This window comes from Schistocerca serialis, chromosome 1 (genome assembly GCF_023864345.2).
Source record: "Schistocerca serialis cubense isolate TAMUIC-IGC-003099 chromosome 1, iqSchSeri2.2, whole genome shotgun sequence".
NCBI lineage: Eukaryota > Metazoa > Arthropoda > Insecta > Orthoptera > Acrididae > Schistocerca > Schistocerca serialis.
This window is the reverse complement of record NC_064638.1, coordinates 153,220,695-153,239,169: the sequence shown is the minus strand read 5'-3', so window position 1 is coordinate 153,239,169 and position 18,475 is coordinate 153,220,695. Positions and strand designations below refer to the sequence as shown.

The window sequence follows — 18,475 nt, the reverse complement described above, 5'->3', positions numbered from 1 at the left end:
CTCCACATGCGCTGGAAAATTAACTACTGAAATCAGATTGAAAGGGCCAAAGAATGAATCCAGTTGATTCTTCTTGTCAGAACCTTTTAATAAATCTGCACTGAAATCACCACAACTTACTAGCTGTTTCGTCTTGTTTGACAGGTGTATCTCGAGTTTTTTTACTGCTACGACTCTTACTCCCGATAATGTTTGCTGAATAACAGAGAAATTTTCGTTGTCGTTACTACGATCACCTGCTTCTTGATGTTATATTGTACTAGCTATACCCGGCGAACTTCATTCCGCCTCTGAAAATCTTTATATATTATAGCTGACCCGGCAAACGTTGTTTTGCCATATAAATTCTCTCTAGTCTACAAGAATAATTTATATGTGTGACACAATGTATACCCGGCGAACTTCGATGTATACGTGTAACACAATAGCCTTTGCGGCGAGAGCTCGTGACACAAACAATAATGATGGCCGAAAATTGTGCAGAGAGTGGGAAAAGTTCTTGCGTTTCTACGGTAGATCGCGCGGATTTAACAACTGCAGCCGATACACGGCTCGTTTAAGAGCAGCAGCAATTTCGTGTCGAAACGTGTTCGCAAGCATTATGAATAAGGACAAGCGCACAGGCAACGATTATTATCGTACGTGAAAATATTGTACGATTAAATTCTTTTACAGGAACAAAGGAGAGCAGAGGAACTTCTTTGTTCCACTAAAAGAATTTGATCGTATATAATTCCGTACGATAAAAATCGATGTGTGTGCGCTAGGCCTAAATGTCGGTTTGGCGAATGACGTGTGCTACCTAGTTAAACTTCTCGGTATAGTTACGTCGATTCAAAGAGGGATTTCGAGTCGCAGCTTTTGGTGCGTTTTCTTCAATTACCTATCTATCTAATAGTAAAAGAGTATCACCGATAGACACCTGGCGGGGATAACTGATCAAGTGATAATTGATCAGTTATCAACCGGGGTTGAAAATTATTAAATTACTAAAAGCGCTATTAAAAAATAGGGGTTGGTGGTAGAAGGGTAAAAAATTTAGAGTTTCGTGTATTTTGTAATGCCACATCATAAAAAAATAAAAATAAACAGTCGTGTCCACCCTTATCACTTAGGGGTATGAAAAATAGATTACGACCGACTCTCAGACCTACCGCATATACACGTAAAATTTCATCAGAATCGATCGAGCCGTTTCGGAGGTATATGGCAACTAACACTGTGACACGAGAATTTTATATATAAGGATGTATGTTATATATGATTACATATTAGGATTAAAGTCTTAAAACAAGTTTATTAAAGTATTTCCAATGATAAGGCTTTATTTAATACTGATGATAATGAGAAACTGTAACAAAATTCCTACAGCAAATATTTGAAACTTCATGGTCGATGAGGGCCGTCTTGTAGTTATCCGATTGAGGTCAAATTTTGCACATACTTTTTTTATTGATCGGGACTAAACAGAAGGATGGGAGCTACATATTTAGAAAGTTGTAAAAGAAGGGCCAGGGCCAGACACAGGATCCCCCTTCCGATAAAGCCCTCAGAAAACATCTCATGGAGGAATGTGGTAACATCTCCATGATAGCGAGGTGTGGCATCATCCTGCTGGAAAATGACGTCGGGAGACACCTTACAACTGCACAGTTCGCCGACATGTCGATGCAGGAGTGCCCTCTCACTGGCTCGCATGCGCCATGCGACTCAGCGCATGACGTGAAATGGTGAGGATCACATCTTGGAGCCGGCCGCAGTGGACAAGCGGTTCTAGGCACTTCAGTCCGGAACCACGCAGCTGCTACGGTCGCAGGTTCGAATCCTGCCTCGGGCATGGATGTGTGTGATGTCCTTAGGTTAGTTAGGTTAAAGTAGTTCTAAGTTTAGGGGACTGATGACCTCAGCTGTTAAGTCCCGTAGTGCTTAGAGCCATTTGAACCATTTGGCATCTTGGAGAGTGCCTCTATTGATTGCCTATTTGCCCAACAGTGTGAAATGTCGAGTTCTTCCGTTATATGGGTTTGTTTCGTGCATATCTCTAGGCCGGAATCTTGTATTTGTTTGATGTGGTTATTGCGCTTTAGGTCGCTCGGCGTATACTGAGGTGACAAAAGTCATGGGTTAGCGATACGCACATATAGAGATGGAAGTCGTTTCGCGTACACAGGGTATAAAATGGCAGCGCATTGGTGGAACTGTCGTTTGTACTCAAGTGAGTCATGTGAAAAGGTCTTCGACGTCATTACGGCTGCATGACGGCAATTAACAAACTTTGATAGCGGAATGACAGTTGGAGGAACATGCATGGGACACTCTATTTCGGAAATAATTAGGGAATTCAATATTCCGAAAATCACAGTGTCAAGAGTGTGAAGAGAATACCACATTTCAGGCATTACCTCTCACCGCGGAAAATGCAGTTGTCGACGGCCTTCACTTAACGATCGAGAGCAGCAACTTTTGCTTAGAGTTGTCAGTACTGACAAGTAAGCAACACTGTATGAAATAACCGCAAAAATTAACGAGGCGTACGATAACCGTATACGTTAGAACGGTGCAGGGAAATCTAGCATTAACGGGCTATGGTAGCAGACGACCGACACGAGTGTCTTTACTAACAGCACGACATTGGCTGCAGCGCCTGTCCTGGTCTCATGACCATTTCGGTTGGACACTAGACGACTGGAAAACCGCGGCATAGTCAGATGAGTGCCGATTTCAATTGGTAAGCACTGATAGGGTTCGAGTGTGGCATAGACCCCACGAAGCCACGGATCCAAGTTGTCAACAAAGCACTGTGCATTTTGGTGACGGCTCCATAATGGTGTGGACAGTGTTTGCATAGAATGGGCTGGGTCCTCTAATCCAGCTCAACCTTTTAGAGAGCATTTGCAGCCATTCATGGACTTTATGTTCCTAAACAACGATGGAATTTTTATGGGTAAAATGGGTCACACCACTGGGCCACAGTTGTTCAAGAATGGTTTGAAGAACATTCTGAACAATTCGAGCGAATAATTTAGCCACCCAGATCGCCCGTCACAAATCCCATCGAACAATTATGGGACATAATGGAGAGGTCAGTTCGTGCACAAACTCCTGCACCGGCAACACTTTCGAAATTGTGGACGGCCATACGTCTGCAGGGTACTTGGAACGACTTGATGAGTCCATGCCACCTGGAGTAGCTGCACTACACCTGGCAGTAGGAGGTCCGACATGATATTAGGGGGTATACCGTGACTTTTGTCACCTCAGTGTAGTTAATCCTCGGTATTTTACGGGAGCTACTGTTTCCTGTGATGTGTCGCCAACAGTGTAATAGAACAGAAGCGTATCTCCTCACCTTTGTACGCGCAGTTCGTCACATTTATTGACGTTCAGGGTCAACTGCACTCCCTGCACCAATCGTCGCTTCACTACAGGCCTTCCTGCGTTTCGCTACAGCCTTATGGCGTTGCAGCCTTCATAATGACAACAGCTTCCAAACGTTATCCACTAGTTCGCTGACGCAGACTGTCAACTTTAGCTGCCCTGTAACACTCTCTTGGGGTACTCCCAAAATTACCTTCACATTTGTCTATTCTGCTGCTTTAAGAACGGGGTGTTGGGACCCATATGCAAAGTAGTCCAGCATTCAATCACAGATCTGATCCGAGAATCTGCATACTCGTATTTTGTTCTCTAAGCGACAGGGCGTAACTGTATGGTATGCCTTGAGGAATGCAAGGAACACAGTATTCACCTGGACGCCGAGTGTAAATCATAAGACGTTCTAATTCGTTTTTGCTGTTATTCTTATTGTATCTACCTCTAGTTAGCGTCAGGGGTGTGACATGCCTGATTCACTGTGTTTTGTGCTGCAGGTGCACAGCGACGATGATTCGAGGCGCTGCTTGGTGCGTCGCTGTACTGTGGATGGTCTCTCTTCACCTCGCAGGTAAGAGGCTGCTTTGACCTAAGCCCATTGCGGTTGCATGAGAAAACACTACTGCAGTGCTCCATATCGTCACAGTTTACATATTCTTTACATCGAAGTTCGTTGTCAAAGTAATTTTTTCATAGTTGACAAATGAAAAATGAACTTCGGTTAAACGTAAATTGTACGTTTATCGGTCGTGGGGGGAACATTTCCTCACTCAAGTGTCATTTTCGAGCGGGCTGGCTTTATTATTAGAAGGGATCTGTGTTCGATGTCCAGGCTGCCCATCCTGACGTTTGTTTGAGTTTCTGTAAACAAACGAAATGACAGAATTTCAGAGACTTTACTGGCCTCATACAGATATTATTTTATGGGTGTTGACTGAAATGGTGAGTGAAAATCTGTACCAAGGTCGGGAATCGAACCTGGGTCTCCGGCGTAGCAGGAAGTTGCGTCAGCCACTAAGCCACCGTGGCACAGCGGTTCACACAACTGCACAGATTACCGTGGCATGCCTCCCTCCTCGTTCTAAATTCTCACTGCCGCCGCAGTTTACATTAAATTCTCCCTTACACACGAGCAGTCTTACAGAGCGTGAGAAAAAGTAGCTCCACAGCTGTACCTTGGGATGTCTTTATTCTAGTACGGGACTAGTTTCGACAGCACATTACCTCCATCCTCAGTCCCCACCATTGCCAAACCAGTATTTGATATCTATGGCCCATTTACTGCGGGATCCTTATTGCTAGCACACGTGGGCTAGCTTCCATGAAGAGTTTATACTCGAAACCGTGTTGTCTCCAATGCCAATGACAATGCCGCCGAAACTAGTTGAGTGATAGAATAAAGACATTCCCAAGATACAGCTGTGGTTGTACTTTTTCTCTGATACATCATCAGCTGAAGTCTTTTGTCCATTCAGTAAGATTTACGTCCATTAACAGAATTACCGAGACCCTCCATGTTCTGGAATAGCTTCTCAGCATCGAACGTAAATGGAGCATCCAGCGCGAAACAAGTGCAGGTACTTATTTTTGTGTTAGCTGAAGAGCCAACACCGTGTTACGAGTGGAGGCCGAAATGCACGCGTTTTAGCTCACGCAGACTGACGTGAGGTCTGGAACATGAAAAGGAGTGAGAATTCAGAAAGCGGGCGTAATTAATTTGATACTTAACTTTAATCCATTAAAGATGAACGTCGCTCTTGACGGTACATGATTCACAACATTATCTGTTCAGAATACATTCTTGAAGATAGTACTTATAGTAACTGAATATGGCGCCTTGCTAGGTCGTAGCAAATGACGTAGCTGAAGGCTATGCTAAACTGTTGTCTCTGCAAATGAGAGCGTATGTAGACAGTGAACCATCGTTAGCAAAGTCGGCCGTACAACTGGGGCGAGTGCTAGGGAGTCTCTCTAGACTAGACCTGCCGTGTGGCGGCGCTCGGTCTGCAATCACTGATAGTGGCGACACGCGGGTCCGACGTATACTAACGGACCGCTGCCGATTTAAAAGCTACCACCTAGCAAGTGTGGTGTCTGCCGGTGACACCACACTTATACAAATGAACTGGATTTCAGACTGAATTCACCATTTACGTTCCATGCGGAAGTGCTATCCCAGAACATGGAGAGCCTCGGCAATTCTGTTCGTGTGTAAAGTGGAATTTACAGTAGTTGGGGGCGGCAGTGAGTATGTGTGTCGAGGAGGCAGGCATGCCAGGGTAATCCGTGCAGTCCTGTGAATGGCTTAGCAGCTAACGCTCAAGCCTCGTAAGCAGGAAACCCAGTTTCCTTTCCCGGCCTTGGCACAAATTTTCACTCCCCGCTTCAGTCCATATACAACATAAATGTTTCTGTGATTACTGGAGCAATCTCTTGGCCAATTTTATTCCCTGTCTTTGCTGAACTTAAACAGTCGTCCACCTCCTGTTATCTCGACGAGTCCTTAAAATCTTCTCTTGATATGTTAGAGGCGTGACATACGGCCTTCCATCTTCAATTACTAATAACATCATCAGCCATTGTTTGTTGGACTTTAGACAGCAGTTTCGCAGACTTTTCAGAAAGTATGGCTACCGGAAAGAAATATTCATAAATCCATTTCTTTGAGAAATTGTAGTCCGGATCAGGTATTACAGAACGCTGTGGAAACATGTGTACACGAAATAACAGAGGTTCTGGATGTCGGCTGTTTTGTAAAATTACCGTCCACATGCCGGTGATACACTACGTCGCATAAGAGCAGAATTTAGATGACGTCAGACACAAATAACTGGATTACACCTAATTCTCTCACCGGCCCTAAGTGCAGCTATTCGAGACAATCCCGAGGCATTACTATTTTTCTGATAAAGCTGTAAGAGACTAGCCAAAAAAATCATCTATAATTCATTTGCTATTCTCGCAAACAACTCTTGCCCATTTTGCGTTCTTTGAGGAGGGGGATGAGATTTTCATTTGTTATTAGAGATAAAGCTGATACTCCCCTGAACGACATGAAAACAAAATACGATGGTTTTGTTTCTTCATGTCTAACAACCGTTACCTGACGCCGTACCCTCCGTTCCATTTCCATAACAAGGAGAAAAAAGGAATTAGCATTCAAAGCGCAATGAGATACGAGACTGTTGATTTGTAAAGTAGATAGAATGTTTTGATCATAAAATAATGAGCGAAGCACAAACAACTACCACATACTTGCATTCCCATCCGGCAGGCATTTTTAGTTATTCTTTACGTGACCTTTACGTACTTCATACGGTGTCGCTATCGCTAAGTCAACATCTACATCTATACTCCGGGAGCCAACTTACGAGGTGCGGCGTCAACTTGATTTTAAGTCTTTTTGTGGACGCGTGAATCTGGAGGATGTAGGCAGGATGTAATTTGTAATTGTTTTGCAGGGGACAAGTAGAGATCTTGGAAGCAAGTACCTAGTTTGTACTGGGGCTCCATGAATAAGATTCTGTGCTCCGAGAAGTCACAATGGTAGAAAGCTGTCTCCTCGCAGATTACAATCTTCCATGCAGTTGCATAAATGTTTCAATGTTCGTACGTAAACATTTTACTGTGGGATGATGCACCCTGAGATTTTCCTCACCTACCTTTGTGACATAAAATATATAACACGAGTCAAATTAAATTTTCTGAAAGGCAGTGCCACTAGATAGATGACTAAACGACTTTCACTATCGTTATTTGCCAGTTTGAAACTTCTCAGTATGTGAAAAGTATTGACGGGGGCGTGGCTTGTAACCAGACTGACGTGCTGTCCACATTCCTCAGCAAGCACTGAATTATTCAACGTCAGCACGGGGCGGATCATTCAATCAGTTCTCGTACCGCAAGCGCAGTCCGTATGCAAGCAGCTGTCCGCTGAGCTAAGTTCCGCGTTACCTCGGCCAGACAGCCTTGGAATTACCATAATCCTCCACATCCACATCATTAGTCGTCAGTGCCGCATCTTTGTCCCTTGTTGTCGCTGGCCGATCTTCCGTATTGCACCACATTAAATCTACCGGCCGATCACGAATCACGAGTAACTTGATTTCAGTACACGCTATTCAATCTCGGGATCAATTTAAACCACTTATGTGCATCTGCATTATTCATGGCCACTTGACACGAGAGTTATTAGTTCCTCTTCTGCGGTGTATAATATACACAATACTACAGAAAATCTGTGCTCGGAAGCTATTGAGACGTTTACTGAACGCTGACCAAGCATATTGAGATTATTATTACTGCTTTGTAAGAAGCACTATTAGATTAAAATGGTAATTTGTACGACAGAAAACTCTCTACTTTCTGTTTCTTTACAGGCATACAGTGTGACCAACATGTAAATTCAGACTCCGTGTACACGCAACTTCTCTGTAACGTCAACGAAAAGAAAAAGAAGGGTGTAGGACTCATAAAAACTTAGAGGAAATCATGATCAGTTCAGCAATAAACGAGCAGGAATATCCTTAATGCAGCTCGGTTACCGTTACAGAAAATGCCGAATGCCGTTCGTTGTCAGTCAGAAGACTGTTCGATTGTATTGAGCCTTAGACCATTCCCCAAGGATGCAGCTGATACTAAAACAAACAGATGGACTCTGTTTGAAAGAGATCAGCGTTACTAATACACGCCGGCAGTAGACAATCCAGGGTAAAAATGGAAATGTCGTGTGACTAGGGCCTCCCGTCGGGTAGACCGTTCGCCTGGTGCAGGTCTTTCGATTTGACGCCACTTCGGCGACCTGCGCGTCGATGGGGATGAAATGATGACAACACAACACCCAGTCCCTGAGCGGCGAAAATCTCCGACCCAGCCGGGAATCGAACCCGGGCCCTTAGGATTGACAGTCTGTCACGCTGACCACTCAGCTACCGGGCGGACAATCCAGGGTAAGGGCACCATAGTTATACACACGGTTAACTGTATGCCCCCCTGTGGGTGTGAAATAGTGGATGAAAGTTTTTTAATTAATTACTTAAATACTACTAAAGCATTTTAAAGCTACATCTATGAAAATTGGTATTAGACTTTTCAGTTAGAAATTTAAAAAAAAAAAAATTATCAGTGGTTTTGGAAATCAACCCCTAATGAGATGAAATAGAGGACGAAATGTTTTATGAAAATATTTTATTATGAAAGCATTTATAAACCTACACCTATTAAAATGTACTAGTATATTTGGCTTCTCGGTTGCAAATAAAAAATTGCATGTTTCAATGTTTTTAGACATTCAGCCCCTAAATGGAGTGAAATAGGGCCTGACTGATTCACTGGCTCATCCTCACCCTGGCCAAACCGCTAAGGATAGAATCTTGAGATTTGGAAAGCTTGTTGATCTTATACTGTAAGCTTCGTTTAGTAAGGGATTGTTCGAAATTTCACTCCTGAGGGATTGAAGTACTGGATGAACGGCTTTTTTTTTTTTTTTTTTAATGTCACTATTAAGGCAATTTTGAAGACAGAAATGCGAAAATTGTAATTGGTTTCTTCGTAAGAAATAAAAAAATGTATGCTTCAATATATTTGGAAATTCAGCCTCGAAGGGGATGAAATACGGGATGAAAATTTTTATGAAAATATGTCGTTATTTTAAAATAGCTTTAAATGTATAGCTATGAAAACTGGTATTGGTCTTTCAAAGAAATATGTGTTTGGGGTGGGAGTTTCCATGGAAATATCACCACAAAAACTCAAAACGCACGATTAACAAAGACCTCGGACTCTAGCTGCCAGAATTGCTTTTTGGTCAGAAGTGCATTCGGAAAAGACCATGCTTCTACTGTCTTAATTAGCGTGAAGTGTTTAGACAAACATTGCAGTTTATGAACAGCATAGGAATTCGATTAAAGAAAAACAAAAAAAGTGATCTGTACATATCGCATAGCCTACGCGAACGAAGCGGGTGTAGTAGTTAAATATAATCGGTCATTCAAAGATTCGATTAAATGTGCGTAGGGGCTTCGGAAAGTAAGTTACCCATGTTGTCGCACGCTAAGACCATTGCGCAGCACGAGTGCCGCATTATCAGGAGAGAGTACGTGTTCCAGGATTCCCTGCAGACACGTTTCTGCTGCGGTACGGATAACAGGTGCACAATAGTGAGCAAGGGACATGGAATGCAACTGGAATGGTATTCCAAAGTTGAAGTACGCGGTACGGTATCGTTGTTTTGTGCAAAACGTCTAAATTACAGATTCACCGTGAAATTCTGGCTATATATGGACCAAATACAATGACGCCTCGAGCCTTGGTGAAATGGTGCCAACAATTTGACGAATGCGGCACAGAAGTGGATGATGCTGATCGGGAAGGGAGGCCACCGACATCGACCACGGACGGCAATGTCCAGGCAGTCGAGGAACATCATCTGGAGGAGAGGGACAAGAGAGAGAGAGAGAGAGAGAGAGAGGGGGGGGGGTATTTTCCAACAATGAGGACGTTCACACAACGGTTCTCGAATGACTCCGTGACCACGGAGCGAATTTCTCTCGTTGAGGAAGTGAACGACTGATAGAAAGTCCCGACCTTAGTTTACAGAGGTTTGGTAACTGTATTGAGAGATATTGTCGAGTATCTCGGTCACTTTGAAGTGTAGCGCAGCATTCAGTAAAAGCTACTTTGCCTGTCGTGATAATGTGCATTTTAAAACTTCGTGGTAGATTAAAACTGCGTGCGGACCGAGACTCGAACTGGGAGCTTTGGCTCTCGCACGCAAGTGCTCTACCAACCGAGCTACCAAAGCACGGCTCACGAGCGCTCCTCATAGATTTATATCCGCCAGCACTTCTTTTCCTACCTTTCAGGCTTCAAAGAAGCGCACACTGCACTGCAGAGTGAAAATTTGATTCTGGAAACAACCCCCACGCTGTGGCTAAGCCATGTCTCCTCCAGAAGTGATAATGTTGCAAGTTTCGCAGGAGAAATTCTGTAAAGTCTGGAAGGTAGGAGATGAGGTACTGGTGGGAGTAAAGCTATAAGAACGGATCCTGTGTCTTGCATTTGTAGCTCAGCTGGTATGCTGTGCAGTTGGTACAGAGGGTAGCGTTTATGAGTCTCGGTCCGGCATAACGTTTTAATCTTCCAGGAGGTTTAAAAAGAAACAGTAGCGTACCAGCTTGATATCTTATTCCAGTAAATGGTTCGCTGGTTCAGGTCTCGCCCGAGTCAGTTTTTTTCTCGTTCAACTTAAACAAATAATAATAAAAAAAGTTGGTGGAGCACTTTCTTCCGGAACACAAAGGTCCCGAGCTCGAGTCTCTGTCCGGCACACAGTTTTAATCTGCCAGGAAGTTTCATATCAGCGAACACTCCACTGTAGAGTTAAAATTTCATTCTGGACTGTGTATCTTACTTGTACTTATTGTAAATCAATGGCACTTGTCAAAATTCGGTATCTGATGTAGCTGGTAAGCACTGCAGTCAAACCGTTGTGATATCGAATTGAATAGGATTGAAATGCAATGACGGGAAACGCTCATACCGACTAAGATATCACATACGAATCACGATCCGCCCTTACATCATCAAATCTGCCAGTAACTCTCTCCTGCTTCCGGTCCTTCATACAGTATCTTGCATACTTTCCAGTATTCGAGTTCTGGTCTGGCAAACAGTTTTAATCTACCAGGAAGTTTCACTTCGGCGCACACTCAGCTGCAGAGTGAAGTGAAGCACCCAGCAGACATTGTAGAATCTCTGTGTAATTTCGGACGTATACACGTACCCACCCAATGACTAGAACTGCGAATCTATGTGACAAGTTAGAATGGCCACTAGAGCCCATATGTGTTTGTCGTGTTTATTTCTGTTAAGACGTCTGGGAGGGTACATAAGGGGCGTGAAGAGCGTCAGACGTTGAGTGAGCACCGTGAAGTCACGGTGATGCCACGTACATGTGTGAAAAAGCGATATCAGCATTTGACAGAGATTTAAAGATACCTCACTGTGAATCTCCATTTTTCCTGTTGGTCGTATCCTCTAATGTCCATAGTTGTGGGGCACTGGGAGGTGTCAGAGGCCCTGTAGTGGACTGCATGAGAACGTATGGGCTAGCATGGTTGACCATACCTCACCACCACAGGGGACGATCGCCATATTGTGCACCAAGCATAACCCCTTCACACCTGTTCCTGTCATATGAGGACAAGTAATAAAGTCCCTGAAACGTTCTGTGTCACTCCGCGTCAGTGGTCGGAGATTAGCAGCAGCCGGACTAAGGAATTAGCGTTCCATTGGTAGGCTGGTGTTAACACTACTGGTGATCAACTGCTGATGAGTGGCGTTGCATTGTCTTTAGCGATGAATTACGGTTCTGCTCTACCCCAGATGGCCATCATCAGCAACTGTGGAGCGGCCTGGCGAGAGGTCCGATTCTTGGAATGATTTGGAGAGCCAAGTTGTGAGGAGTCACTGGGTATACTGGGTAGATCATGGCTGGTAGTGACTGAGGAAACTGACAGCACTATGGGTATCCTGTGTCCTCATGCGTTACATCTCATGCGATAATATCGTTGTGCCTTTTGTTTCAGCAGGACAATGCTCGTTCACATATGGCGAGTGTATCTACGATTTGGCTGCGTTTAGTTGCGGTACTCCCGTGAATGATCGCATGGTGTTGATAGCCAGGAGTCCCCACCTATGTAAGTTCGGCTGCCGAGCTGTAAGTCTTTTCAGTTGACGTTACATTGGGCGACCTGCATGTCGATGACGATGAGATGATGGTGAGGACAAACAACACCCAGTCCCTGATGAGACAAAATCTCCGACTCAGGGAACAAACCCGGGCCCACTGCATGGCAGTCTCACGCACTAACCACTTATCTAAGGGAGCATACACTCCCGTGGTCATCAAGATACCCAGAATTGTCCCCTGACAGATCATGTATGGGACCGTTTCGGATGTCAACTCAGTCACAGTGGTATTGTATTGTATGTATGTTGTATGTTAACCGGGGACCTAGAAACGACGGAGAGGCTCCGTCCCCGCCGCAGCCACAGTGGTCTACAACCCCACGACGACTACCGCAGTCCACTTCACCCCTCCGCCGCCTCACACCGAACCCAGGTTATTGTGCGGTTCGGCCCCCAGTGGACCCCCCAGGGAACGTCTCACACCAGACGAGTGTAGCCCCTATGTTTGTCCGGTAGAGTAATGGTGGTGTACGCGTATGTGGAGAACTAGTTTGCGCAGCAATCGCCGACGTAGTGTAACTGAGGCGGAATAAGGGGAACCAGCCTGCATTCGCCGAGGCAGATGGAAAACTGCCTAAAAACCATCCACAGACTGGCCAGTTCACCGGACCTCGACACAAGTCCGTCGGGGGATTCGTGCCGGGGACCAGGCGCTCCTTCCCGCCCGGAAAGCCGTGCGTCAGACCGCACGGCCAACCGGGCGGGCTCAGTCACAGTGGTAGTGTGTACGATATCAAGTACCAGTTACAACAGTAGTGGGTCAGCATGCCTCAGGAGCGGGTACAGTGACTTCATGAAACCCTTCCCAAGTGAATCAGTGCAATCATTGAGGTCAGATGGAGTGCAAGATAAATGGTCTCATACTGTCAAGTTGTTTATAAATTTGAATCGGTTGGAATAACTTCATCTACCCTCCATTCCGTGAAGTTCATTGTGTTTCCCCATCTTTTTTGTTTTCTTTCATTTTTTGCCACGCTATGTATTTCTGCCTAGCATGGTCTCATACTGTCAAGTTCTTTATAAATTTGAATCGGTTGGAATAACATCATCTACCCTCCATTCCGTGAAGTACATTGTGTTTCCCCATCTTTTTTGTTTTCTTTCATTTTTTGCCACGCTATGTATTTCTGCCTAGCATGGTCTCATACTGTCAAGTTCTTTATAAATTTGAATCGGTTGGAATAACATCATCTACCCTCCATTCCGTGAAGTTCATTGTGTTTCCCCATTTTTTTTGTTTCCATTCATTTTTTGCCACGCTATGTATTTCTGCCCAGCAGCCTTTCTTGCAGGTGTGCTAGTCTACCAAGATGTGCAGGAGACCTTCCGTGAAGGTTGGAAGGTAGCACATAAGGTACTGGCAGTAAAGAAGCTGTGACGTCGTGCTTGGATAGTTCAGTTGGTAAGACCGTTGCCAGCGAAAGGCAAGGTTCCAGCTTAGAGTACTGGCATGGTACACGGTTTCAATCCGCCGGGAAGTTTCAAAACAGCACGCACTCCGCTACAGAGTCAAAGATTCACTCTGGAAAGCCATCGATCATTTGTGAAACTGGACTAATTCGTTTAAGAAACGAACCAATGTCCTCCCTGACAGGCTACAGCTTTAATAACCGTGATATAACGCTTGATAAACGGCGTATCGGCGAAGAGTGATGGGACATAAATTCTAAAACGAAAAAAAAAATGAAACATGCGTGCCGTGAATTGGTGCACAGGGGGCGGAACCGAGGCGATTGCTCCGTGGGCCGCGGCGGCCGTTACAGGCTGTGATCTGAATATGTAGCAGCCGGCCCGCGCATAAATATACGCGCGGCGCCTTATTGAGACATTACTCTATTCTCATGCCGCGTATAAATTAATGAAAGCCCCATCCATTAGGGCGCAGGGCGAGGGGCGGCGCCGCCTTGTCCGGCGTCCCGAATGGCTGGCTGGGTGCGGGCCTCTGCCGCGCCGTGGAATCCCGTGGCACGTTGTTAGGACCGGGACGGGGCGTTTGTTATGGGCTCCACGCGGGCCTGTCTCTGTCCAGACACGGCAGACACGTCCCGTAACCGTCAGGCATCAGCTGCTCGAAAAGCTGTACGTCTTCACCACTCCATAGTGTTCCCCTGCGTCCGTTCAGACACTACACGCGCACTCTATGTGAGATGGCTGATGAAAGTTGCTGTTACCTACAGTTTTACTGGAAATCAATCCATTATATGTGCATTAACATCTCAGTGCATATCAGTATGAAAGTGCCGAAATGATCGTATGGCATTATTCGTTGAGAGACGTCTGGGGATCTTTGGCCGCCTGGTACAAGACTTTCTACACAGTTGAGTTACATTAATACTACGTGCAATAACCACTAACAAACGGCATGTGGGAGCTCTAGCAGTAGACGGAATATAAACCGTGTCGGGGGACGCGGAAAACTGTGAAAACAGTGCAGTTGTTCTCGTAATTCGAGAAACAGCGATTTATCTGACCTCCTAAAGGGCATGATCATTGGCTGTCGGGCCGAGGGCGGAAGCATTTCCGAAACGGCTACCAAGGGGAAGGCCTCAGACATGGCCAACCGATTCGGCTCAAATTTGGCAGGTCGCTTGAGTACAACCTGAAACGAAGGACTCCAAGATATTTTGGGTCAACACCCCCGCAATTTTGAGAAGATCACCCCAATAGGTTTTGACGAGCAATCGACTCAAAATTGGAGGGATCGATAGATAATCGTAAATAGAGGATTTTTCATCACCAGGTATGGGGTCCGCAAATGCAAACTTTTCGAGAAATCGAGGAAAGAAACTTTTACAACTGCCGCTTCTGTACCCACATGGTAAACGCTTTTTGGCGGTAGCGCCGATAGCGCAACGGATAAGGTAACTCGCAGGGAATCAGTAAACTCGGGTTCGAACTTCCTAGAAACCTTCATGGTATAGTACTTCAGTATCAACAAAAGTCATTTCGTTCGTCAGCTCCAAAAATCGCTCGACGATAGCCGCTCATATCAATCTGGAACGCCGAGAAACAGAACTGCTTGCTTTCAGTAGTGCATTGATAATGCATCTGTCTTGCAACACTTTTACAAACCAAACACAGCGTCGGTAATACTGTGTCAGGCTCCCAGATATATATTACAGCGCTAGTCGAAGGGTGTACATCCTCCATTATTCACATTATGCATATGAAAGATATGACACTACAAACAATAACTAGTTACTACGGCATAAACAGACGAGCTAATTACTACAAACTACATGCAGTACTCGTCATATGTTACTTCGGCGCATTAACGATGAAAAAATCACTATATGTATCCGCGAGGTTCGCGGCAGCCTAATGACGAAAAAAAACTCTTTCCGATTGACTTCTATAAGGCTCGTGATGGTCATTTGCACTCTTCCAGGTCCACAACTATGATATGACGAAGTGGCAACCGGGACAACATAAATCTCCCCGCGTGCATTCTATCCCGTGCCTCGCTGTAAACAAGAGTCGCGAGGTTGGCTATCTGTGATCTCTCGTGAGGAATTCGCAGCACTCTTACTCGGAGTTGTTTTCGTGTGACTAGGATTAAAAGTTTAATACTTTACTAACTCACGCCCTTTGGGAAATTAAATTGCTTACCTTGTTATTATCATTCTCTATTGATTTACTTACCTTATTAACCCTCTTATCCCTATCAATTGAGATATAAAAAAATACAAACGAAAAGAAGAATATCCGCTGGGTTTCTTCGAGATTGATTCCCAGCCAGTTACCTTGCCGTTGCGCTATCAGTGCTGTTGGCGAAAAGTGTTTACAATGTGGGTACAGAAACGACACTTGTAAAAGTTTCTTACCTCGATTTCTGGAAAAGTGTGCTTTTTCGGACCCCATACCTGATGATGAAAAATGCTCTGTTTACCATTATCTATCGATCCCGCCAATTTTGAGTCGATTGCTCATTATAACCTTAGGGGTGATTTTCTCAAAATTGCGGGGGTGTACCTGCCACATTTGAGCCGAGTCGGTTGGCCGTGTCTGAGGCCTTCCCCTTGTAAGTCCGTAAACTATTCGCGCGCCGCCGCTGTTAAAGTATACTGCGTATGGCAAAATGGCGCTATCTAAAATCGACGCAGAGGTAACTGTGGTGGTCCAAGGGATATAGGTGACAGGTGTGAACGACGGCTGCAGAGATGTGTACCGGCGAATAGACGTGCAACTGTTGAACAACTGACCGCCCAGATAAATCACAGAACTACCGACAGTGTTTCCTCAACAACAGTCCACTGTACGTTGCGCCGTATTGATCTATGCAGCCGGCGTCTGGTTCGTGCACCCATGCTGACTGCTCTCCAATACCGCAACGCGCGCTGAGTGGCGACAGGTGGCCTTTTTAGAGAAGTCTTGTTTCACGCTCCATTGGACAGGCGGCTTTTGGCGTGTACCGCCCTGAAATCGATTGTAAAAAGGGTCCACGCCGGAGGAGGGAGCGTTATGCTCTGGGGAATTTTTTCGTGGCGTTCCCTGGGTGATCACATCATTCTGGAAGGCAGAATGGACCAACACAAGTATCCTTGGAGACTTGGTGCAAACCTTCATCCAGTTTGTTCCTCCTCGGCATGATGGCATCTACCAGAAGGACAATGCAAAGTGTGACACAGTGTACATAGGTGGTTCGAAGAGCACCAGGATGAGTTTACCGTACTTCCCTGGCCACCAGACTCCCCAGACGCAACCCAATCGAGAACCTGTGGGACCACCTCGATCTGACTGTTCGCGCCATGGTTTTTCAGCCGTGAAACCTATCGCAGGTGGCCACAGTACTGGAGTCGGTATGGCTCCACACCCCTGTCGGTTTCTTCCAGAACCTCACAGACTCTCTTCCTGCGCATCCGCGCTGCAAAAGGTGGTTATTCAGTCTTTTGACCGGTAGTGACATTAACGTTACTGGATAGTGTATTTGATGCCACAGCGCCGACTTGCGCGGTGTTTAGAAGAAGATGAAATGAAACGATTAGGATCTCGCCAACACGCAGTCCCGGAGTGAATGAAGTCTCCGACCTGCCCGAGAATCAAACCCATGACCCCATGGTCTACAAACAGCGATACTAACCACTAGGTCATGGGTTATAGGTGTGATATTATTTACAGCTTCACACATGATTACTTTGAAGGCCGGCCGCTGGTGGCCGAGCGGTTCTGGCGCTACAGTCTGGAACCGCGCGACCACTACGGTCGCAGGTTCGAATCCTGCCTCGGGCATGGATGTGTGTGTTGTCCTTAGGTTAGTTAGGTTTAAGTAGTTCTAAGTTCTAGGGGACTTATGACCTCAGCAGTTGAGTCCCATAGTGCTCAGAGCCATTTGAACCATTACTTTGAAAGTAATAATAAAAAACACAAGTTACAGAAACCTTACAGCATACAGTTTCTAGTGTCCCAGTAAAATTTGCAGATCTACGTGGTAGCTTAGAAATGTAAAAGCAATAATGATGGAGAAGTTGCAAAAACATTTAATTTCTGGTGTCCCTGCATAATTTGCAGATGTTAGTTTCCTTTCGTGCTCCTGCATCCAAAGCTGAGCATATCAGTAGATGATCTAAATCCATCACTGCAGTTTTGCAAACAGAACATTCAACTGTGGGAAGTGCTCCTCCTGTATTGGGGGAGGCACTCATGTCCCGTTGTTAGTCGACAATTGGCTACTGCTACCTTCCTCGGTTTATTACTGAATAGCTCCCAATAGTTTTGAATGTTTCCTCAAATTTTTCAATTTATTTTTCTTATCAAGTCTGTTATATGATATTTCATAACTGTCTTGTAAGTAAGTTCATTAAGTGTGTCACGTGGAATGGGCTTTTTGTTAGCTTTTCTTATTAAGTCTGTTATATGACATTCCATAACTGTCTTGTAAGTAAGTTCATTAAGCGTGTCACGTGGAATGGGTGTTTTTTTTTTTTAGTTTATATATGTTTTCCTTCTTTGGCCATTGTGTCTCCAGTCTTATTTCCGACATTCCTACATATGTAGGTATCCAATGAAACACTTTTTTCCTTTATTTTAGTCCATTATTGACAATTAGGCGTGTCTTAGCTTCGGTTGTTCGTTCTGTGGAGTGGTTTGTTGAGAGAGCTGGTATAGCAGCTCTAGAATCAACCTGTATTACTGATTATGTAGGTACGTTATTCCACATATAAGGTTGTTAAGTGCTGGTTGGACTGCATGCGTTTCAGCGTCAAATTTCGTCATACGGAAGCACATGAATAGATAAAAATCATTCCCGAAGTTGGTTGATTTTAGATAGCCACCAGCATTGGCTAGCAGACAACGCTGCGTTTAGCACTTCTCTGTCTACAAAAGCAGAAATGACACATTTAGTTGATGCTCG

The 18,475-nt window shown here is 44.9% G+C and overlaps 1 protein-coding gene across 1 annotated transcript in view; it reads left to right on the top strand.

Annotated features, from left to right (window-relative positions):
* LOC126464541 (extracellular matrix organizing protein FRAS1-like) overlaps positions 1–18,475 on the top strand; it is a 471,206-nt gene that overhangs the window by 102,977 nt on the left and 349,754 nt on the right. The window contains exon 2 of the mRNA XM_050096241.1: positions 3,870–3,943. Within this exon, the coding sequence (XP_049952198.1) occupies positions 3,883–3,943 (61 nt within the window). The 5' untranslated portion in view covers positions 3,870–3,882. The remainder of the gene's footprint in view (positions 1–3,869; positions 3,944–18,475) is intronic.